Genomic DNA, 21,874 nt, shown 5'->3' on the forward strand with positions numbered 1-21,874 from the left:
GTCCTCGATGTTTGTAGTTCTCTCTCCTGAGCCCCTGGGATGTATAATATTAAGGCTGGCCCCTCTAATATTATACAAGACTTAGGCTCTTGTTTGGGTGTGGCATCACCTATTCTGAAGTCTCCAGCTCTTGCTGCCTAGTGGAACACTCTGGTAACTTCTGGTATTCTGAGTCATGCACCCTTACCGCTCCACAGCCTGTGGAGCTGAGATTAAGGGGAGAGCCGGCTTGGCCTGTTGCACACATGTCTGGGGAGAGGCCAGTGATACTCTGTGGCATTTAATAAAGATAGGACTCAACAAAGACAAAAATAAGGACAAGTGCAGACTCAGCTCATGACGTAGTGGGACAGCTCCACAACATCATCCCAATGGTTGAGGTAGAACCTTCGGGTCCTGGAGTCTGGGTCATGGCTGAGGGCCTCCAAATCTGCAGGAGAGACCATGGGTCCCACCAGGAGCTTGCCGTGAAGCTGATGGGCCCAGGGGACCCACAGTCTAGAGGGGAAGGTGATTCCCCACCCCCACCCGAGAAAAGCATCTCCCACCAGGAAGCTCCCTCAGGTGCCGGGGAAGGCAGGCCTCAGCCACCCGAGGGGCCAAAGGCTCCACTCACTCACAGTTCTTAAGGATGATCACATCGTCCTTTGTCAAGTAGAAGCAGAGGTCAGAGAAGTAGTCCTGAAGCAATGCCCCTGGGACAGCCAAGGAGGAGGTTGTTGGCAATAGCAACCCTTGCCCTGCGAGAGCGCTGGCCAGCAGGGGCAGCCCACCCCCTCACTGACATGGAGCTAGGGACCCTGCAGTAGACCCAGGACACTCGACCCTGACCGTCCACTGTGGCAGCCCGGGAAATGGGACATGGGGTGGGGGTTTGAAGCAGCCGAGTCTGTACCTACCGATGAACCTCATGGCTGCCCCCTTCAGGGCCTTGTGGGGGCTGTCCAGATACATCAAGGCCTGGCTGAGAAACTGCTGGTAGTTGCCAAAGTTGCTTTCTATCTGAGAAGAGAGGGACTGCAGTCATATTGAGGGTCTGTGAGACACCTCACTTCAGGGACATGGCTTTCCTGAGGCACCCCCAGACACTGAACTCCACCTTCCAGGGCCTAGGGCCTGGAAGAGAGGTGGGCAGGCACCACAGTCCCACAGGGGATGTGGAGAGGTCGCAGGTGGTGACGGTCCAGGTCCTTCATTTAGTCCAATAAGGGGAGCCCATGACAAGGATCTGGGAACACCCATGTTTGTGGCCCTTGCCAACATCCCTCTGGAGACCATCCAGCATGCCTCTGTCCATCCCTGCCTGGTTGTTATCTCACCACAAACCAAAAGCAGATGTCCCACAGCCCCAAGCCACCAGGGTCCCCTGCAAGGCCCATGTCATGAAGAGGGAGAGGCAGGCTCAGCACTGGCAACTTCTGCACCCCTGCTGCTTCTCTGTTGTTGAGGAAGCAAAATTACCTTCGGGGGTTTGTGTGTGTGTGTATGTGTTGGGGGGGGCACTTCCCTTGGGGCGCGGCTATCCTGCACTGCAAACCTGACACAAACACCCGCATCATGTACAGGATCTGCTGCTCTGTGACCTTCAGTGGCCTCTCCACTTCTAAGCGCCCGGTTCCCTGTCCTCCCTGCTGGGCTTTAAACTTTGGGTCCTGGTGGCGCCTGACAAAGTCAGGACCCTGGTGAAACCGCTGGAGGCTGCAGTCCTGGGTGTCGCCAAGGCCATGCTTCTGTTGTTACTGCCATCAAGATGCACGTGGTACCACTTGCAGGGGATGGGCAAGCAGGCCTGGAGCTCAGTGCCCCCACGCTGCCCAAAGACCACCTTGAGATCTTTGCAGCCACAGTTCTAGGCCTGTCCCGAGTGACCTGGCCGAACCGGGATCCAGTGAGGCCTGGAGACTGAAGACAGGCCTGACCTGCCTTGCCCAAGTGACTCTGGACCTGTCCAAGAGGCTGGGATTGTGGCCCTGACAGCCTAGACCCAGTAAGGCAGAAGAGCCTGGGGCCGGAGATTAAAGTGGCTGCTAGGTGGCAAGGGGTGGCATTTGCTACTGGTCTCCCCACACCCGGGCCCTGCCATGTCTGGGCTCAGAGACTCACTGTGTCTGCCTTAAAGCTTCACTGGAACATGACAGAGGCACTCCCTCCTCAGAGGCCCCATTAAGGTGGCCTTGGGCACAGTCTAGGCACATGGTGGAGACTCCACCAGCCTTCCTGGACAGCCCACTTCAGAGAACCCGAGCTCCATTATGAAGGGAAAATGCTCCGCCCAGAGCCTCAGTACTTAAACACCCTCAGGGCTGCCTCTCTCAACCCACATCCCACCCTCAGAGCAGTCTGGGGTGACTGAACAGCCACCACCTCTCTGGCCCTAAGCCCTCCCCCAGAAAGGGGCCCACACCTTACCATGTAGACAAAAATGTCGTTCGCAGCGCCCAGCCCTTGGCCCCACGCCAGCTTGCCGAACAGCTCCTTCCGGAACTCCCATTTTAACAGGATGGCACAGCGCAGGAAGGTGAACTTGGCCTTCTGAAAGTGGAGAATAGACTGACTGCCTCTGCTTCCACCCATCACCACCCCCCTCATCCCAGAGAGACCCCGAGGAGAGGTTTCTGTAGCAGTACCATCTGTGGACTCCTAGGGTCCTGGGCCATGCAGTCGGCGGGGGCACTAGAAGGGAATGTATCACCACAGGGTGGGGTGACCCACTCCCTAAGCCCAGGGTGCTCTGCTCCGATTCACACAGAGCTCCCAGAAAGGCTGCCCAGGCCTCCTTCTGAGGAACCAGCTTGGAGGACCAGCCTCAGAGGGGTGGAGACTTATTCTAAGTTTGGGAAGAGACCTGACTTCCCACAGTGCATATGGGCCTGGGCCAGGTCTGTCAAACGTGAGGCCTTACTCTCAGAAGCCTGGGACAGCTTGTTCCCAGGGCCAGCAGAAGCCAAGCTTGGTCTGTGAGTAGTGGATGGAGGCTAGGCTAGCTCCATGGAGAAGCAAAGGTAGAGGATGGCCTACAAAACCCAAGGCCTTTTCATGATATAGCTAAGTGTTTCAGGGTCACCCCAGGGGGAGTTGCACAAGGTCCCTCTGGGGGGGGGGGAGTCATGACACTAGGCAGGCAGGGAACAAGTAAGTTGTTCCGGTACAGCACACGGTCACACCACTGCCTGGGGAAGGGGAGGTAGAGGTAGGAAGAGCCTGAATGGCAGATTCCTGCAGCTTATTTTAGATGGCAAAGTGGAGGTCTTCACCCAGAAGAGGCTATACAAGAGCCTGGAGTGATGGGTGGATGGGAGTGAGGAATCTGAAGCGGGTGGCTGAGGAAATGCCAGGATGGAGCTCACTCCTTTTCTCCGGCTGCTGGGTTGGCCTACAAACCCAAACCAAGCCGACTCTGTTGCCCAGGTGGGCTCTCCAGCGCTAGCTTCACTCAGAGATCTGAGCCCTCTGCGTCCACCGCCTGGGCCTTCCTTTGGCCCTGCTCTCCCAGCTGTCCCAGCTGAGCTACAGCACACTCACCATGGCCACTTCTGGGCAGGGGTCAGCCATATGGAAGAGCAGGGGCACTGTAGCCTGGAAAGCCAGGATCTTGAGGCTCTGATGAAACTTCTTGCCACCATAGTGGATGACATCCCCAAACAGGAAGATGGCGCATTCCCGCACCTTTGCTCTTTCCTGGGGGAGATGGAATTCTCAGGCACGCGACAGGCCAGCCTTCTCCCATGACTTCTGGGTGCCTCGCTTTGGCCCTGCTCAAGGACAGCCTACATTGTCCCTAACCTCATAGGCCAGTGTCCACTCAGCTCCTGACTCCCGTTGACTTCTTTTGTCCCATGGTGTGGTGGTTTGAAAGAAAATGGCCTCCAAAGGGAGTGGCACTATTAGGAGGTGTGGCCTTATTGGGGGAAGTGTGTCACTGTGGAGGCAGGCTTTGAGGTCTCTTTTGCTCAGGCTTCCGTCAGTGTGACAGTCAGTCAGCTTCCTATTGCCTGCAAGATGTAGGACTCTCAGCTAATCCTCCAACACCGCGTCTCCCTGCATGCTACCATGCTTCCCGCCATGATGATAATGGACTGAACCACTGACACTGTGAGTTAGCCCCACAATTAAAATGTTTTCCTTATAAGAGTTGCTGTGGCCGGGCGGTGGTGGCGCACGCCTTTAATCCCAGCACTCGGGAGGCAGAGGCAGGCGGATCTCTGTGAGTTCGAGGCCAGCCTGGGCTACCAAGTGAGCTCCAGGAAAGGCGCAAAGCTACACAAGAGAAACCCTGTCTCGGAAAAAAAAAAAAAAAAAGAGTTGCTGTGGTTATGGTGTCTCTTTATAGCAACAAAAAAAAACCCTAACTAGGACACGTGGCCTTCTCATTTACTCCATTTCCTCGACTCCACTCATGATCCCCTTCAAACTTCGGCAACCTTCCCTAGCTACATTCATTCTTCCTGGTTTCCCACTTCTGGGTTTCTCTGCATGTCCCTGGACTGACAGCAACCATGCCTCTCCTCCTAGGCAGACCTGACTATTGAATCTGTGACATTCTAGTTTCATGACCCTGGGTGAGGTTCTTTCCTTGTACCTTTTCAGCTTTTGTAAACAGTGACTAACTGCAGTGCCTTTGTCCTTGGGTTGAGGTGCGTGCAGAACCCAGCACCTAAGGGACCTGCCTGATAATGCCAGCCTTGCTCCTTCTACTAACCCCATCATGATTCAGTCTCCTGTCCATGAAAGGCAGAGCCATCTTCTGCCCCAAACTGCCTCCACTGCTTCCTCCTCGATTCCAGATGTACAGCGACCACTGGCTGCCTACCTACCCCAGCTGGGGCTTATCCTACCTCTCATCTCCCTGTTCATAATCCCTCTCAGGGGCGTATTATGGTGGTCTTCCTGGGACTGTCAATGCCAAGTTCAAGCCTTCCTCATTCTCAACCTCAACCCTCTGAAGTCACTTGGCCCTGTTCTACAGTATGAGGAGCTCATGTTGCTTTCAAATGAAATAATTGGTTCTGGCAGCCTGAGAACAAAACTCAGTGCCATCACAAACTTAAACTATGCCAGTCTACAGAATCTGTATTCTCAGGTGCCTTCTGGGGATGGTGCAGATAGCAGATGCTGAGTGGTACTGGTTCTGATTGCTATCTGCAGCCCTGCCCTGCCCTGTTCTGCCGCCCCATCCCCAACCCCCTGCCCAGCTCACATCTGTGAACAGGCTGAGAAGGTGCTGAGCAATCTTGAAGCTGAGCGTCCCGATGCCCTGGACACCCAGACAGTGTAGGAGGTGGCCCATGATCTCCATCAGGCCCACAGGGTCCTTGAACTCAGGCTGTAGGAAGTTGTCCAACAGCTCCATCAACTTACTTCTCAGCAGAGTTACCTGCAGCGAGACCACCACCCTCCAGTGGGACCTTTGACCAGTTTCTGCCAGCTGCCCCAGTGAGGCAGGTACTGGGGCTTCTGGCCTTCTCACAAGGTTAGGTATCGGCCCATCTCTGAGTCAGTGCAGATGAGGAGGAGGTCTGAGTGCTGAAGCTGACGTTCCCAGATCCACTCCCTACCTCCCCTACAGGTTGGACAGTAAAACAGAGAAAACCACAAGATGTATCTAGCATAGGCCAAATCTGCATCTGCATCCCAGCCCTGTCATGAGGGCTATGTCAGAACAGCCCTGCTCTGGGAGGGTCAAAAGGGTAGGATGATGGGTACTTGACAGGAGGTTATCATATGAGGGACTCTTACCTCGGAGGAGACAAAGGGTCCAGTTCAGAGCCCCATCTAAAGCAATTTAGCAGGGCTAACCAGGCCTGATTGGCTCTATCTACTAGCCCTTGCAAGGAGATACCCTTTTGGACACTTCCATTGTGCCTAGTCTTCCCTGTGACCCTTCTGGGATGGCAGAGGACCCCTCTCTCAAGCTCCTGCCCCCTCACCTTATTAGGGTGCATCAGAGTGCTGCCCAGCCCCTGCAGGCTCATAGCTCGCACTGTTCGGTTGCGGCTGGAAAGGCCCATGCTCAGGGAGTTGTCTATGACCTTCCGAGACACGTACTGGAAGACATCTGGGCTGTTGAGAAACTGGGCAGGGGTGGGTACCATCAACCCACCTGAAAACCACAGCTGCCAAGAAATCCGTCTACCCCGCACCATGATCGTGAGTTAGACATAAAGAAGCACTTCCAACAGCAAGGGCACCTGACAAATGAGTCAGAGACCTGGAAGGGAAGGAAGGTCACCGGGGTGGCTGGGGAAAGGCTGACCTCGGTGATGATGCAGATCCCCACGATGTTGTCTCTCTCTTCAGTGCTCTTCAGGGAGATGAGAGCCTGCCCCAAGACAGCCTTGACCTCGCAGTTATAGTGAGCCATGGCCCTATCACACGCAAGAGGCACACACAAAGTCCCAGAGGGCTTCATCACTGGCCAGACTGCTGGGTCTTGAGTGCAGCGTCCAGAGCAGGGAGGGTGGGCTGGGCTGCTAACCATTCTAGACCCTCCCAGGCAGAGGGTGCCCAAGCTGAGGGCTCACCTGGCCAAAAGGGTCACTCCCCTGGTGAAAGTTTCCATCTTCCCAAAGAGCTCCCAGGCCTGGGTCAGCTTGAGGTCAGCAAACACTTCCCAGTACTGATTGGTCCAAAAGAGGCCCTTGAGTGCTTCCAGGCAGGTTCTGGGCAGGGAGGAACAAGACAGGTGCCTGAAACCTGTGAGCTGCCACCTGCTAGGCTCCCCTTGCTCAGGAGTCTCCCTATTGACCAGGTTGGGTACTCTGTCCCATCTCTACCCCACTCCACCCAAAATCGTTTTCTTCTTGGGTCCCCCAGAATCAGCATGGCTCAGTGGGCACAAGGAGGGGACGGCAGCCACCGTGGCTCACCTGCAGGGCCCAAGGGGCTTAGAGGCTATGTTGTCTTCCTGGTAGTCAAAGATACCCTGCACCAGGCCCATCTCCAGCAGGTAGTAGAGCTCTGTGAGGAGTCCCAGAAGGATCCCCGCGAAAGCCCAGCGGACTGTGTCCCTGTACTCCGGGGTGTAGAGGAGCTCATAAATGGTGCCCAGTGCCTGCAGTGGGGGACAGCAGAGCCCGGAGAGGGACCCCTGAGCAGAAGAGTGGGGACAGCAGCTACAAAGCCACTCTAGTCCAGGCCTCACTGTCCTCCTCTGTCCCCCTGCGGCTCACCATGCAGACCTCTTGGATAAATCCCTCAAGAGCCTTGTGAGAGCCCTGAGGCTGAACCAGGAACCCTTGCAGTCTCTGGGGCTGGGCCCTGACCTCCTTGGCTTTGCTCAGGCCCCAAGAATGCTTGGCTTCCACACCACTGATGGTGCTTTTCTTGGCTTGGCTCCACCTTCTCATGAGCCAGATCACTCCAAGTGCCCATCCTGTGGGGAGGTCCTTCTCAGACTCTCCTTGATGAGGGCCTCTCCTGGTCCCATTGGGTTTTTTTTTGTTTTTGTTTTTGTTTTTTGTTTTTGTTTTTGTTTTTGTTTTGTTTTTTTTGTCCCTGGCCCTGAGTTTCAGGTGGCTGGCCCCATCCAGCCCTATTTCTTTGGGGTTGGGCTGTGTTTGGCCATAGAGTCCCCTGGCTCCCTCCCTAAACCATCTCCTAGTCAGTCCTATGGTACCATTCCACTGCCTCACTTGGTCCTCCCTGAACCGAAAGGTCTCTTTTCAGCAGGGGACAGAGATGAGTGGGTCACTGCTAAGTCGGGTCCTTCCAAAGCTTGGGGGAAGTCCAGGTGCTAGCCTTGGCTCCCAGTCAGTGCTGGCAATCCTCACCTCCCACCTCTGCTGTGTTTTCTGCTCGGGGATCCCTCCGCCTCTCCTATATCCTTCTAGGGACCTCTCTTCATTATTCTTGTTCCCACAGCCAACCACGGCCCAGGGCGTGGTCACTCTGTCTCTGAGTCTTCCTGGGGCAGCCAAGACTTTCTCCTACTTTCCATTGGGTCTAGGAACCACTTGCTGAGAGCTCACAGGATTTTTGGTTCTGTTATGGTCTCTGCCCATGGAGAAACAAGTGCTGTTAGCAGCACGGGTCTGCATACAGGTGGCCGGTCCGTCAGACACCTAGTAGGGCCATGCATACAGGGTGGGAGAACCATCATGAGCAGGTGAAATGCACCGCCCACCTTCACACAAATGACCACAAACCACGACGAAGGCCTGAGGGCGGGGCCCTTGGAGGCAGCACAGTGTCCTCGTGGGATCCCACTGAGGCCCTGGGTACTGCTACTGTCACTGAGGGGACCACGCTGGGGGCAAAGCAAAGGGTGCCGCTCACCATCAGGGAGACCAGATGGGCCTGATACTTGGACTGGAGGAGCTTCTTGGGTGGCCGCAATTTCAACTTGATGTAGAGCAGGGTTATAACATCACGGGACAAATGGTAGTTGGTAGCCAGAGCCTTCCACAGCAGTAGGATCCACCTGATGAGACAGGGTCTAGGCCACCACTGGGAACACCACTGCGGAGAGGCCTCCCACCAATGCTGGCCATGAGCGGGGATGTAAGAAAGTGAGCCCCTAGGGAGCAGCAGGCGAGGGGGCCCTGAGGTCCGTGTTCTGTGATGCTTCGTTAGACATCTGCACAAGCCTCAGCCTTGCAGCCCCTTTCTCCAGGACCCCAGGCAAATGGCTACCCTCCAGCCTGCCTTTTTCTCTTGGGAAGCAGGGCAAGCCCCTCAAATGGTCTGAAGAGGAGAGGGGAGCCAGCAGGGCCAGGAACCACGCCAGGCAGCGCTCATGAGTCCCCAGTTGCGCTCGCTCAGATCCCTGTCAAAGGCTGTGTGCTCTGTGGTCCCTGCCGCCTCTCACACCGCCAGCTGTGTGCACATATTCATGAGGTGCTCAGAGCGTGGCTGGCCACCTAAAGACAGGCAAGCTTAGGAGTTCCTGATAGGCTTGCGGCTATGCTGCTGTTGCCCGTCCACAACCACGTTCTGAATTAGTCAGGCTTCATTGCCAACAGACTGCCGCTTGGAAGACCCAGTGATACCTAGTGAGGCAGCTAGAATCAAGACGCACTGGGCCTCGGGGATCATCGGGCGCCTGTGGATGAGTGGAGGGGTGTTACTGCGCATTTTCACAGCCTCTGGCCGGTCTGTGGCTCTGCTTACAGACTGGCCTCTGGTGACTGGGAATCTGAGACGGTTTCTATGCTGGTGGCCCTCCTCCTGAGACTGCTGGAGCCCTGTTTGATCCCCAAAACACCTTCAGAGCCCCTCTGGCCACAGTCCAGAGTCAGGAAAAAGGCAGAACCCCTGAGTGCCTCTTCCTGCCTAGTGTGTTCAATAAATAACTAAGGACTGGGCTGGAGGGCCACCCCATGCCTGGATGATGTCCACATTGGGGGGCCTGGGCCAAAGGAAGACCTACCTCTCTGAGGGATGACATAGAGACAAGACCACCTCCACCACCTCCTGAGTATGCTGGATCCCCAGAGCCATGGTGGCCTTACTTATGGTCTGCTGGATACTCCTGGAGTGGATGTTTGGCAGTTCCTGGAACAGGCCTTGCAAGAGCTCAGCCACCTGCAAGGAGGAATGCAGCTTCAGACAGGGCAAGGCCCTCTGAGTTCCTGGTAGGACTTAGCTTTATGGCTCAGCTCCCAGGCTCCATCTCTGTCTTAAGGAAGGTGGGGCGAATAAGCCAAGAGGAGTGCTGTGGTTAACCTGTAAGAGCACCCAAGCAGATGGGGCCTGGCAGTCCCCAAGGGGGAATCTTCAATTTATTTGGCCAAGCTGAACTGGAGGGCAGTTAGATCTGCCCTCTCCCACAAGCCGCCTATGAGGCAGCAGAAGGCAGGCCAGGGATCTGCTGGACAAAGGCAGCTGGCCAGGAATACATCGGGATCCCGCTCACAGGCTACTGGGCTGATCGATCATTGTCTCTTGTGATTACATGTGAATGCATGTATATGGCACATGCTCACATGGGCAGGTACACATAGTCTGAAGGGAGCCACACCCACCCCAGCCTCACCTGTTCCTTTCTGAAGCCAGGCTCCTCACACATCATCAGTAGAAGCTGGGCAGCAAGGTCACCGCGGAGGTAATTACCACTGCCTAGGTTGTGCACCAGGGTGAGGATCAGTTGTGTGTGCTGCGCCACAGTCAAGTCCTTCTTGAAGGCCTGGGCAGAGCCAAAGGTCAGGGGGTTGGGGTGGGGTGGGGTGGGTGGGGGGACCTCTGGCCAGCAGTGGCTCAGGCCAGGCTGCGATCTAGGCTCTTACCAGAGAGGGAATGAAGGCTGTGTGCACAGTCGTGTAAGTGCCATGAACACGGGCTTGCAGGGTCCCAAAGGGTCCATCCTGCCCCTGCCCCAGGCTGCCATGGTAGTTCCCCCACCTTAGGGCCGTGGCTGGGTGGCTGCAAGTGTGGCTGCCATAAGCCCCCCAGATACCTCTTCTCCAAGACTTTTCCTAAGACAATGGTAGCGAACAGTCTTGCAAAGAGTCTCAGCACCCAGTCCCTGCTGGGTCAGGACGATGACTAACTCCTGCCCGGCCCTAACCCCTGTCTCACTTCCCTCTCCCACTGCCCCTGCAAGGTGGGACCTGAACTACCATCCACTGTTTCTTAGGAGGGGCCACTGGGGCAGTAGGACTCAGCCAAATCCGTGGCCCAGGAGACACGAGATGCTGGAAGGTGCCACTGCCTCTGACCCAGTCTGTCTCAGAAGCTGGACCCTCACGTGGAAGGTAGGAAAACTGAGGCTCGGGAAGATGGGATGGCCGACCCAGGGCCAACTAACCAGTCATGGGGCTTGAACACAAACCCTGTCCCTTTCTTCTCCATCCGACGTAATAGGCAGGCCAAGCCTGAGAAGACTATAGGAAGGATGTGTCATGGAAGGTCAGAGGGAAGGGCTGTCCCTCAAGCTTACCTAGGATGAAGGGGTAGTGCTAATAACAGTGTCCCCAGAAGAGCAAGACAGGCTGGCTGCCCTTGTTCCCAGAGGGATACACAAGTGAGAACCTCTGGCCCGTGGTTCAGAGGCCCTATCCAAGCCGAGGCTGGGAGGGAGGAGGTACAGAGACAGACAATTTTCCCCTCCCATCTCGGTTCTCCCCAACCTGCTTGCCTGCTCGGGTCCCTGGGCGCCTTTGGCCCCATCTGTCCGGGGCTGAGGGTGGAGAGGACGACCCACATAACCACTGCGCTCTGGGGGCCATTGGAGGCCCAGGCCCAGCCTGAGCAACCTCACCTTCACCACGTGGTAGAGTTTTTCCTCCCACTCTCCAGACTTGATTTCGAAGTGCGTCATCTTGCTCCATTGCGAGGTCTCCTCCAGCTTCCCTGTGTACGGTGGTGTTGGGAGGCTGCTGGGCCCGGAGGTTGGCCCCCTCCCCCAATACTCTTGTCCCAGCTCACAGGGAGGCCACCCTGAGCCTCCCCTCCCCCAACCCTGCTCCACTCACCTTTCTGCTGGAACACGAGCTGCATGAGGAGGAAGACGCAGTGGTGGGAATGTTGTTGTGTGGACTCATCTTTATCCCGCCACAGCAGAGTCAGGAGGCCTATCTGGTGGCCCAGGATGGACGGCACGGCCTCTTCCTGGGGAGAGGGGGGCAGGCAGTGAGCAAAGCCAAGGCTAGCTTCCTTGTGCCACTTCTTGCTTCCATTCCTGTTCTCGGCATCTTGTGGGCGATGCACTGGCTGGGGTGTGAGGGAGACTCCTGTCCCACCCAAGAGAACACTTCACCTCTCTGACCTGTCTTCTCATTGGGAAAAGGCATTTCTGTTTTTAACAACAAGAGACTGGGTATGTCTATCACTTCATTCGGGCATGTGTGTGCAGGTGTGTCTGTCGATATGTGTGTGTGTGTGTGTGTGTGTGTGTGTGTGTGTGTGTGTGTGACAGAGCAGGAGTGATGAAGGCCTCCTGCAATCCTCATGGAGATGATAGGGAGGGCATTCACATCCTCCGAATGTCGGGCCTCTGAGATCTGGAGGGTCACACGGTCAGAGCTTGAATTTGGTGAGTCTCCTGTGCTCAAGTAGGTTGGATCCAAACAAAAGTCACCCCAGGCTGAGCCGTTCTGCACTGGCAGTGAGTCTGTGGGGTTGGAAAGTTGCCTGGTGAGGAGTGTGAGGATGAGGGACAGGGGCTTGGGGTGGAGACAGCCTGATCTGCAGAGCTTCCTTCTTCCTGTGTGGGCCATATTCCTGTCCTCCCCAAGTGAGGCTTCTGCTCCAGGCTTGGAGGAGGACAGCCCAGAACACCCTGTGCACTCCCTGTCAGCTTAGGGCTTTTTGCATCATCCACGAATCCTTTGCTTTGTGAAGCCCATGTTGGATGCTTTTTCTGAAGTCTCCAGGATGAGCCTCTTAGCTCCCTGCCAGATCCCAACACCTGAGCGGCATGGTGACCTGAGTGTGCAGCAGCCACCACACACCTGGCCAGCCCACCCCACCTGGAAGCACACATCCCAGTGCGGACTCAGCAGGCACTTCAGCTGGTGACAGGTTGTCACCTCACTGCCTCTGCCAGGCCCAGCCTGGATTCCCAAAGCCAACTTTGCAGCAAGGCCCCACTCACACAGCTTCCAGTGACGCCCTCACCCATCTCAAACCTTGGTCAGGTCTAACTGCTCTGTGAGGACCTTCATGGTCATTGTAATTTCAGTGTTGTAGCTTTAATTTTGATTTCACTTCAAACATATGGCAGAATAGTTGAGAATTTCTGTGTCCTCCGGTCACTGTTTTCCATTAGTTACACTCTGCTCTGTTTGGTTCCCTCTGATCTCCCTTTTTCTGACTGGAGACAATGGGAATTTGACCTCAGACAATCCATTGTCTATTTCATAAGAATGAGGGCACTTATTGACAGATGCACAGTGCAACAGTCACAGTCACAGACATCTAATTCAACATCAGTATCGTTATCTAATCCACAGTCCATATCCAAACTTCATCAGTTGTCCCAATACAGTCATACTTCTTCATACACAGCACTCCTCACTCACACAGCACTCCTCACGCACACACACAACACTCCTCACATATCCAACACTCTGTACACAGAACATTCTTCACACACACAACACTCTTCCCAGATACTTAACACTCCTAACACACACACACACAGAGCCCTCCTAACACACACAACACTAAACACACAGAGACACATATACACACAGACACACACACAGAGCACTCCTCACACAACACAACACTGAACACACACATACACACACAGAGCACTCATCACTCACACAACACTCCTCACATGGAACATTCTTCACACACACATTTTCACATATATAACAATACTCACATCACCTTTACAACATACCTCATTGTGCATACCTCACATGCATACACCCCTGATACACATACCTTACAAACACACCACACAGAGTTTAGTAAATGCTGAAGTAGGCACATATCTACATCCATGAGTATTAAGAGTTCAACAGCTCCAACTCCAGTACAGAGTCACATTCTGTTACCCTCTGATGGAGGTCCTGGTCCATTCCCAGGAGACCCCCTGCTTCCAGACCCTCCATGCCTTCTGTCATTTGTAAGTCTCTGAAATTGTCTCAGAATATTTAGAATACTGCATAGAGTAAAATTTCAAACCAAAATTACTGCAAAAAACAAACTACAGAATTGTTTTTGGTTTAATGGTAATTTTATTTAAGATTACAGTCACAGGGAGTTTACAAATCTTAAGTGCAAAACTCAATAGTTTTGGAAATTTCAATAGATTCTTGTCTGCATCCTCCTTCTGCTGCTGTGCCTGAGGCTGGGTGATGGATAAAGAAGCTCATTTAGTTCACAGTGCTGGATGCTAGGAAGTCTAGCTGCAGGCAGTGGCTTCTGGACAGGGCCTCTAACTGCATGGCTGTGTGTTGGGTGACACCCAGCAGGAGTGCATGTCAGAACAGTGTGTGGATGACAAAGGAGACATCCAATCTCTCAAGTTCTAACCCATTCCTGAGAGAGTCCAGTTTCAAGATAAAAACATAAATCTCTCTGGCAGGCCTCACCTCCCAACATCTCTATTAATTTCCACACTCCAACACACCACCAACACACCCTCCCCATTCCGGGTGTGCCTGTGAGAACACTCCCATCATGTTTCCTGGACCGCCTCCCAGCAGGTCCTGCCTGCCAAGGCAATCACTCTTCTCATGGGTCTGTTTCTCTGCTGTATCCTTGCGGTCCACCCTTGTGTTGCTGTGTGAATGGCTGGCTGGATGTCGCCACATGTTGCTTGCCTGTTCTTACTGCTGGACATCTGCAGGGCTCCCAGCTTAGCTCCAGTATGAACAAAACCATATAGGTATTCTTGCATAAATCTTTTTTTATATATGTAAATGTTCACTCCTCTTGGGTAAATATCTAGGATCATACCTGTGTGGTTAGGGCAAAAATATGTGTTTAACTTTCAAAAAAACTGCCGGAAGTTCTGCCAGACAGTTTTAACATCCTGCCTTCCCACCGGCTATGTGAGACATTTCCGGGACTCCATATCTTGGCCGACACTTGCTGTTGCCAGCCTTTAATTTTACCCTTCCAGTGGGTGTGTGGCGGTACCTCATCGTGGTTTTATTTGCATTTCCTTTATGACCAGTTATGTGGGGGCACATTCATTTTCCTGGCCTCTGCAATGTCTCTTTTCGTCCATTGCCCATTTTAAGGGCTGGTTAGCTTTTCACCGAGTTATAGCTGATCGCATTTTCTGGACCCAAGTCCTCTGTGAGATACGCACATTGCAAACATTTCTTGCCCGTCACGAAAGTTCCTCATTTTGATGAGGTCCACTCTATCAATTTTGGTTTTTTAGATGGGGTCTCGCATAGCCCAGGCTGGCTGCAAACTCAATGTGTACCCAAGGATGACCTTGAACCTCTGATCTTCCTGCCTCCACCGCCCGAGTTCTGGGATTGCAGCATGTACCATCACACAGCCTTTTCATGTGGTGGGGGTCCAACCTAGGATTGGTGCTAGGCAAGTGCTCCACGTACAGTCCCACCCCGCTGTATCCATGTTTTATTTGTAGCTACTGCCTTCAGAATGCTTTCCGGGCAATCTGCCTGCCCTTCCTTTATGAGGAGGGTCTGTCTTCTTCTAGAGACCAGGAAGTTCTCATCTCCATCTTGTCATCCTTACCATTTTTTTTCCTCCTCCTCCCTTTTTCTTCTCCCGGCTCCTTCCTGACAGGGTTTCACTACACAGCTCATGCTGGCCTCATGCAATCCCCCCCACCTCTTTGCTGAGTTTTAAGGCGACCACACCTGGCCAGTGCGAAGCCTGCTACAGTTTTCTGGAGGTGTGGGGTGGTGGCTGAGACCCACTGTTCTAAGGAACTTGGCCTTGTCTCAGTCCTTCCCATCCAAGCCTGATGCCTCCTTGTGAAGCAGCTGGACCGTGAGAGCCCAGGGGTGGGGTGACGCTCTTCCTCTCAGCTGCTCCATTCCCAGCCCTCAGATGAGCTGTTTCCACATTTGTTTGAGGCATGGGTTCTCCACACAGCAGCTCCCTTGTCCAGACCCAGGCTATTCCCTCAGGCCCCTCCCCTCTCCCCATTCCTTCGGTCTCCGCCCTCTGTTGCTTGCGTGGGGATTTCCTCAGGCCATCCTGCTAAATTGTAGCCACAGTCCCCAGCCTGAGGTCTCAGAGAGAACCTATGGCAAGACTCCCCCACGCTCCTGGATGTTAACCTCCACCCCCCCCCCATCAGGTGCTCCCCGAGGCTTTGGGGTGTAGGGAACTCACAGCAAGCTTCAAAGAGTCCACCACATACTGCAGAAGCAGGAAGATGGATTGCACAGCCCGACAGCGCTCATGGCTCTTGTCAGAGTTCAGCCAGTGCTCTGTGTGCTGGGACGAGTTGAGCAGAGCATGAGAATCCGTGCCCACAGACCCCGTCACACCCAGCTCCAGATCACCTGCCGAGAAAGGTGACAGCCACCCAGCCAGACCATTGGCCTCCTTGCCTGTCCATCCATCTACTCCTTCAGCTCTGGGGTACCTTACAGGTTTGGGCCATCTGACGGACAGGGAAAACGCAAGCAACCTTCCTATTCTGACACAGCCAGCACAAGTCCTTCTGACACCAGCCAAACAATCCTACAGTAGACCCCAGCGGGGCATCCTTCAACTCAGCCAAACTCCAATACTGTCTACCTGGGAGTCATGTCAGACGCCAAGAGTTTCCTGATTCTGGAGCCAGTCGTCAGCCCCAACTGTGGCTCATGTTTCAGTCCACCCACTATAAATCACGTTAGTCCACCTTTCCTTACTACAATAAAGTGCCCAAAGCAGACTACTTTACAAGGAGTTTATGGCGGTGCATGGCTCTGGAGGTCTTAGCGTGATGATGGTCCTCTTGGTGACAGTCCTAGGATCTTAAAGGGCACCGCATCATAGAGACAGGAAACACATATCTGCCCATTTCTTCCAGTCTCCCTCCACTTCTAATAAAGCCTGTCACACAGGTATGGCTCAGTGTTAGAGCACTTACCTAGAATGTTGAAGGTCTGTGTATAAGGGCCTGGGTTCAGTCCTTACCTAGTATCATGTATGTGCGTACACACACACACACACACACACACACACACACACACACACTCACTCACACACACCGCCCTCACCATCTCTCTAGTAGTGCAGGCTGGGGCTGGGGCTGGGGCTGGAATCCCTACTCTCCTGGTTCACAGGCCTCACCTGCAGGAGGAAGCAGACCTCATCCATGCTCGGGTTCTCAGAGATGAAGTTCTGGAGGAGCAGGTCCAGGGCACGGATTGTCTTCTTGTACAGCACCTGGCAAGCAACAGGGCCGGCTGGCGTCACATGGCTGGTAACCTCACGGTCTTGGGCCCAACACTGGCAGATGAGGCTGACCATGCCATTTGGTGGCATCTGGAATAGTGAGACCAGCCTCCAGACTTTTCATGGAGGAGCTGTGCTATGAGCATACAGGTCTCTTTAGCTGCTCAGGCACGTCCCCTCCAGCTCTGCTCGCCACTCTCCAGCAGCCACTGATGATGCCTGCTGCTCTGCTCTCTTTCCTGTTGACCTGCTGTTTTTCCAAGAAGGACCTTTGACTAATGTCTCAGCCATTGAAAACTTAGCAGATACAAATGAAACACTTGTTTGGTTTGATTGTTTCACTGGGTTTTTTTTTTTTGACACAGAATTTCTCTGTGTATCCCTGGCTGTCCTGGAACTTGTAGACCAAGCTGGTCTCGAACTCAGAGATCTGCCTGCCTCTGCCTCCTGAGTGCTGGGATTAAAGGTATGTGCCATCACTACCTGGTTTTTTCCCCCATATTTTTGATAAAGGTTAAAAGAAAAGGAAATGATTCTAAATGAAAAGAATCTTTAGATGATAATCTTGTCTCAAAGGGAAGGATGGTTCCAAAATGGAAATAAAACCAGAAAATATCAACACAAACACATCTGGAAGGCCCAAGCATGTCACTGAAAGGAGTCAAGAATTCCTCACAGCTAACACTGCCCACCGTGAAAGCTTCTGACATGGAGGCAATACTCTTATGTGGAGCTATTTCAAATGAGAATGTTAAAATAGCAATGAACACACTTAAGGCTGAGCAGATCTAAGGATGGCCTTACTCCTTTCCCAAATGTAAACTTTTCTAGAAATCTCAGAAGCAAGATAGGAGACTCCATTTCCAATGAAAAATATAGCTTGGCCCTCTTGTGTAACCCTAGAAACCCATGATCTCACCCTATCAGACTGCAGCCCTACCCACTTCCGGAAGCACCTTAGAATCTCATTTCCCAAAAAGAGGGCATGGAGGAAGGGTTCTTCGTAACCCTTGGAGATGGAGCTTGAGAGTCACTAATGTCATTTGTGTGCCCATAGCTAAAATAGTTGAGCCTGACTTCTTCACACTTGGGTGTGTCTTATCCTTTCCGTGGGTGCCTCTGTTTCTCTCAACCCCATGCTAAGTGTATGTTCAACTCTCTTCCTAGTAAAATCCAACTCTGCTTCAAACTGGACCATCCTCAAATCATTTTCTGTACAAAGTCATGAAGGTTGGCGTTCCCTGAGTACATGTCCCTGCAAGGAATTCCTCAGTCTCTGAAGGCAGCAACATAGAACTCTGTCTCTCCAAGGCCCCACTTCCACTGATGAGCAACAGCATCGTTTACTTGGTTGTGGTACCCAAATAGCCAACATAAGCAACTTCAACATTTGTTCTGGCCCAGAGCTCGGCCCATACAGTGCATCACAGTGGCAAGGCATCGTGGGAAGGCATGGCGACCCTAGCTGCTTGGGATGTGGTGGCAGGAGCTTTCAGCGCACCTTCTCACGTGACTTAAGCAAAGAGAACCCTCAGGCTGGAAGCAGGGCCAGACTCACCCCACTGACCCACTTTCTCCATCTAGGCCCAGACTCCAAAGCAATACCACCAGCTGGAGACTGAAGTATTCAGACACATGGGCTCGCGGGGGATGTCTGACATTCAAACCTTGTGCTTGAAGCCTCCAGAGCTGTGGGTTGTAGAGAGCTGGGTGCAGCTGCGCCTCAAAGATGGCGCTGGCTTCCGCCTTCCACCCTCCCGACGGTGAGTGCTCTCTGTGATAAACAACTCCTTATTTGGCCAAGGCTAAGGATTTGGCTTGCCTCCCGTACCTGGACCTATCCACAGTACCCACATGGCAGATTGGGGTTGGCTGCCCAGAAGCTATTTAGGTTGTGGGTTGGCTTTCCCTGGGGTCAGAAGATTGTTTCAAGGTTCCTGAATAAACTGCTTGGGGAAGAGCCTGGTGTTGCGTCTTCCTTGCTGGTCGAGGCGGACGCAACAGTGGGTAGCAGTGTTCTGTTCTTTACAGCTATGGTACTTCCTTTCGGCTGCCCCCACAAAACACAAAACTGAACCCTCAAAAATACAAAACTTCCAGCAGAAAACCAGGCAATTTTTGTGGCCCTAGGTCAAACTTCCTAGACATCATGTCCACAGCACAGGCCATAAAAGAAAAAAAAATGTAGGATTATTCTAACCAGTAGCAACTGTCTTCAGAAGTCACAACCCAGAGAAAAGATTTTCAAGTGCAGAGTAGAGGCTCACATCCAAAGTGTAAGAGGAGCTTTAAAACTGGATAGTAGGGCCAGCAGGATGGCTTAGGGGCACAAAGGCCCTTGTTGTCAAACCTGGAGGCTTGAGTTAGATCCCTAATGATGGAAGGAGAGAAACAATTTCCACAAGTTCTCTTCTGATCTCCACATGTGTGCCATAGCGCGCGCGCGCGCGCGCGCGCGCACACACACACACACACACACACACACACAGAGAGAGAGAGAGAGAGAGAGAGAGAGAGAGAGAGAGAGAGAGAGAGAGAGGCTCACACAGACACATAGACACACATATGTAGACAAACACGCACATAGGCTCACAGACACAGACAGATACACACACACATACACAAGTACAAAGTAGTTTTCAAAACCTACATGGTAGTCCATTTCTAAGTTAGTTGTGAGAGCTGAACAAACATTTCACTGAACTTTATCACATGACAAAGAACTCATCCCAATGGCCAGCACGAAGGTGATGATGAATCAAAGCTACAGCCAGCTGCCAGAAATCCGTTGGTGCCATGGCAGATGGTCCCCGCTGAACTCCATAGGAATGGCTGCTGCCTCCCTTGTGACCTCATGGGGGTAAGCTTCCCTTGGGACTCATCATCTTCCTCTGTTCCCTGGGCTCTCCTAGCATGGCTCTAGAACCATCCACAAGGCAATGCCCCATGTGTGCTCTGGGAGCCTAGTGCAAGTCCACAGTTCAGCTCCCCGTGTCCACCTGGCCTCTCCGGCTAACCCGACTCAGGGCCAGGAAACAAAACTTGCGAGGCTTTGTTTCTTGCCTTGCTCTTTCTGCTGAGCAGAACTTAGGCACCCTCAAAGCCATGCTAGTCAGGGGGCTTCTTTCCAGAGCAGGCTCCCTCCCAGCAACACCGTATCCTCTCTTAACTTCCTGTGGACAGAGCTGGCCTGGCCTGCTTTGAATATGGCCTTGGTACATACTTGGGTCCTGGAATGGAACATGGCCTAGCTGTGTGCTGAGTGCCAGCCAGAGTGATTGATCAGAGGCATGTGAGTGACAGCCAGCCTTGGCCCTGCTTCAACTCCCCTGGAGACTGGGTCTGGGGCAAGATAGCCTGAGACAGCAGGGTAGGCCTGCACAGCCAAGGACCAGGATGCATCCCAGCACTTGGAGGGTATTTGTCAGCTCACTAGAAGTCAATGAGTATAAGGTACAGGAAGGCTCACTTCAGAGAATTCTGCCAGAGCAGCACTGAGACCAGGGTCTCATTTGAGCAGAAAAACCCCAAAGGTCCTGAGCTTTCTAAGGTTGAAGTGAGCCTGTGCTCCAGACAAGGTGGATCTACCAGTCAGAGCTCCTTTTTCTGCCAATTACCAAACAAGGCTAACCCTTAGCCCAGCACCGGGAACCCACACCCCTGGGAGGGAGCCATGCCAAGCCTAGGGCATCACCATGATATCTGGGGCTCGCTCCAAGGAAGGTGAACCACTCTTCAAGGCCTCGGTAGAGGGAAGCTTGTACACGCTGTGCAGGCAAGTCTTCAGGACCTGGGACTTGAGCAGGGGCGTGAGTCTGGGTCGCAGGTTACTGCAAAAGAACAAAGTGATGGGCTGGGGTACAAGGCCAGCCCAAGGGACTCCCAGCAAGGACAATACCAGCACAATTAGGATATGAAAGCAGACATCGTCTTGGCTCAGTGGAACGAGAAGGGCCCGCACATTAGGGGCTGTGGTGAGCTGTCCTAAATCATTGGCACTTGCTTGGCGGAAACCTAGACACTTTTCAGGGTCAGAATCAAAGCTATGAATAGGTCAAGTCAGAACATAGAGTTACATCGGGATCCAAGGGTGAAAAGCTAGGCTTCATGTATGACTCGGGTTAGGGCCCAGTCTACGCTCAGGACTGTGGTTCAGTGTGTGACTATGGGCAGGGCTTAGTTTTTGCCAGTACTAACAATCTATCTTGGCTCTGAAAGAAAGCAAACTTAAGCTCTTAGGCAGAACATGCAGGGCCTCAGCACATCCAGTATTCCGGTGTCCCCTTGGGCCCCAGCCCTTCACACACTGACGGCCACCACAAACTCGGGACTCTGCCTGTCTTCCTTCCCGTGCCCTAGGAGAGTTACCTCAGGCCCACGATGACCAGTATGACCTTCTGCCGGGAGAAGGTGGTCAGGAAGTTGGGCTCCTTCTGGAGGATGCCCTGGAGGGTAGAGGGGCAACTGTGGTAGCAGCCTCTGGTTGGCCACCCGGGTCCTTGCGAGCACCCACTGTGGACCCCAGTGTCACTTACCAGGAGGCACTGGACAAGCTCTGGTATCTGGGTGAACTTGTACCTCTGGGCACCGTGCTCGTCCTGGAGCGATCTGGTGAGCAGGATGGCCGCAGATAGGAAGCTTGACTTCAGGATCTCATCCTGTCCCCCATAGATGGGTCAAAGGTGAAGTCAGGGGACACTTCCCTAAAATCCTGTCATATAACCCAAGCAGCCACCTTGATCAGGGGATCAGCATAGTGCCTTCCTCACATACACAATGCATACAGACACCCTCACCCACCCACCCACACAACATACACAACACACCTCATACACACAGGACACAACAACCTTACTCACATATGTACACACAACTTCTCTGACCATAGAGGAAGCTGAGTACCGGGTTCCCTTCTCCCTAGGCCAGCCTTACTACCTTGGGCTGACACAGCCTTATCTGAGCTACCTGTAGCCAGAGCACTGGACCCAGGAGCGCAAAAAGCAGACCCTGCGTGAGCTCTGTTCCCAAGACCCCAGGCTGGCCTATGGGTACTCCTTCGGTGACTGGCAAGGTAACCCAGGTGGCTCTGTCCACCCTGCCC

The 21,874-nt window shown here is 53.4% G+C and overlaps 1 protein-coding gene across 4 annotated transcripts in view; it reads right to left on the bottom strand.

Moving 5' to 3' along the window:
• Positions 1-264: 264 nt before the first annotated feature.
• Positions 265-21,874, bottom strand: part of LOC114704650 (maestro heat-like repeat family member 5) — a 31,309-nt gene continuing 9,699 nt past the window's right edge. For 3 of the 4 annotated variants that reach the window (XM_037197551.1, XM_037197553.1, XM_037197552.1), the window contains 20 exons: positions 21,309-21,431; positions 21,142-21,218; positions 20,468-20,603; positions 16,669-16,764; positions 15,718-15,822; positions 11,412-11,547; positions 11,198-11,289; positions 9,974-10,123; positions 9,368-9,522; positions 8,275-8,419; positions 6,867-7,051; positions 6,522-6,659; positions 6,254-6,365; positions 5,928-6,071; positions 5,198-5,374; positions 3,523-3,678; positions 2,410-2,532; positions 900-1,002; positions 621-695; positions 265-430 (listed from right to left, as the gene is read on the bottom strand). In XM_037197551.1, the coding sequence (XP_037053446.1) occupies positions 330-430; positions 621-695; positions 900-1,002; positions 2,410-2,532; positions 3,523-3,678; positions 5,198-5,374; positions 5,928-6,071; positions 6,254-6,365; positions 6,522-6,659; positions 6,867-7,051; positions 8,275-8,419; positions 9,368-9,522; positions 9,974-10,123; positions 11,198-11,289; positions 11,412-11,547; positions 15,718-15,822; positions 16,669-16,764; positions 20,468-20,603; positions 21,142-21,218; positions 21,309-21,431 (2,529 nt within the window). In that variant the 3' untranslated portion in view covers positions 265-329. The remainder of the gene's footprint in view (positions 431-620; positions 696-899; positions 1,003-2,409; positions 2,533-3,522; positions 3,679-5,197; positions 5,375-5,927; positions 6,072-6,253; positions 6,366-6,521; positions 6,660-6,866; positions 7,052-8,274; positions 8,420-9,367; positions 9,523-9,973; positions 10,124-11,197; positions 11,290-11,411; positions 11,548-15,717; positions 15,823-16,668; positions 16,765-20,467; positions 20,604-21,141; positions 21,219-21,308; positions 21,432-21,874) is intronic. The other variant, XR_005089636.1, reaches the window with a different exon arrangement.

The sequence above is a fragment of the Peromyscus leucopus genome, chromosome 20 (genome assembly GCF_004664715.2).
Source record: "Peromyscus leucopus breed LL Stock chromosome 20, UCI_PerLeu_2.1, whole genome shotgun sequence".
Lineage (NCBI taxonomy): Eukaryota > Metazoa > Chordata > Mammalia > Rodentia > Cricetidae > Peromyscus > Peromyscus leucopus.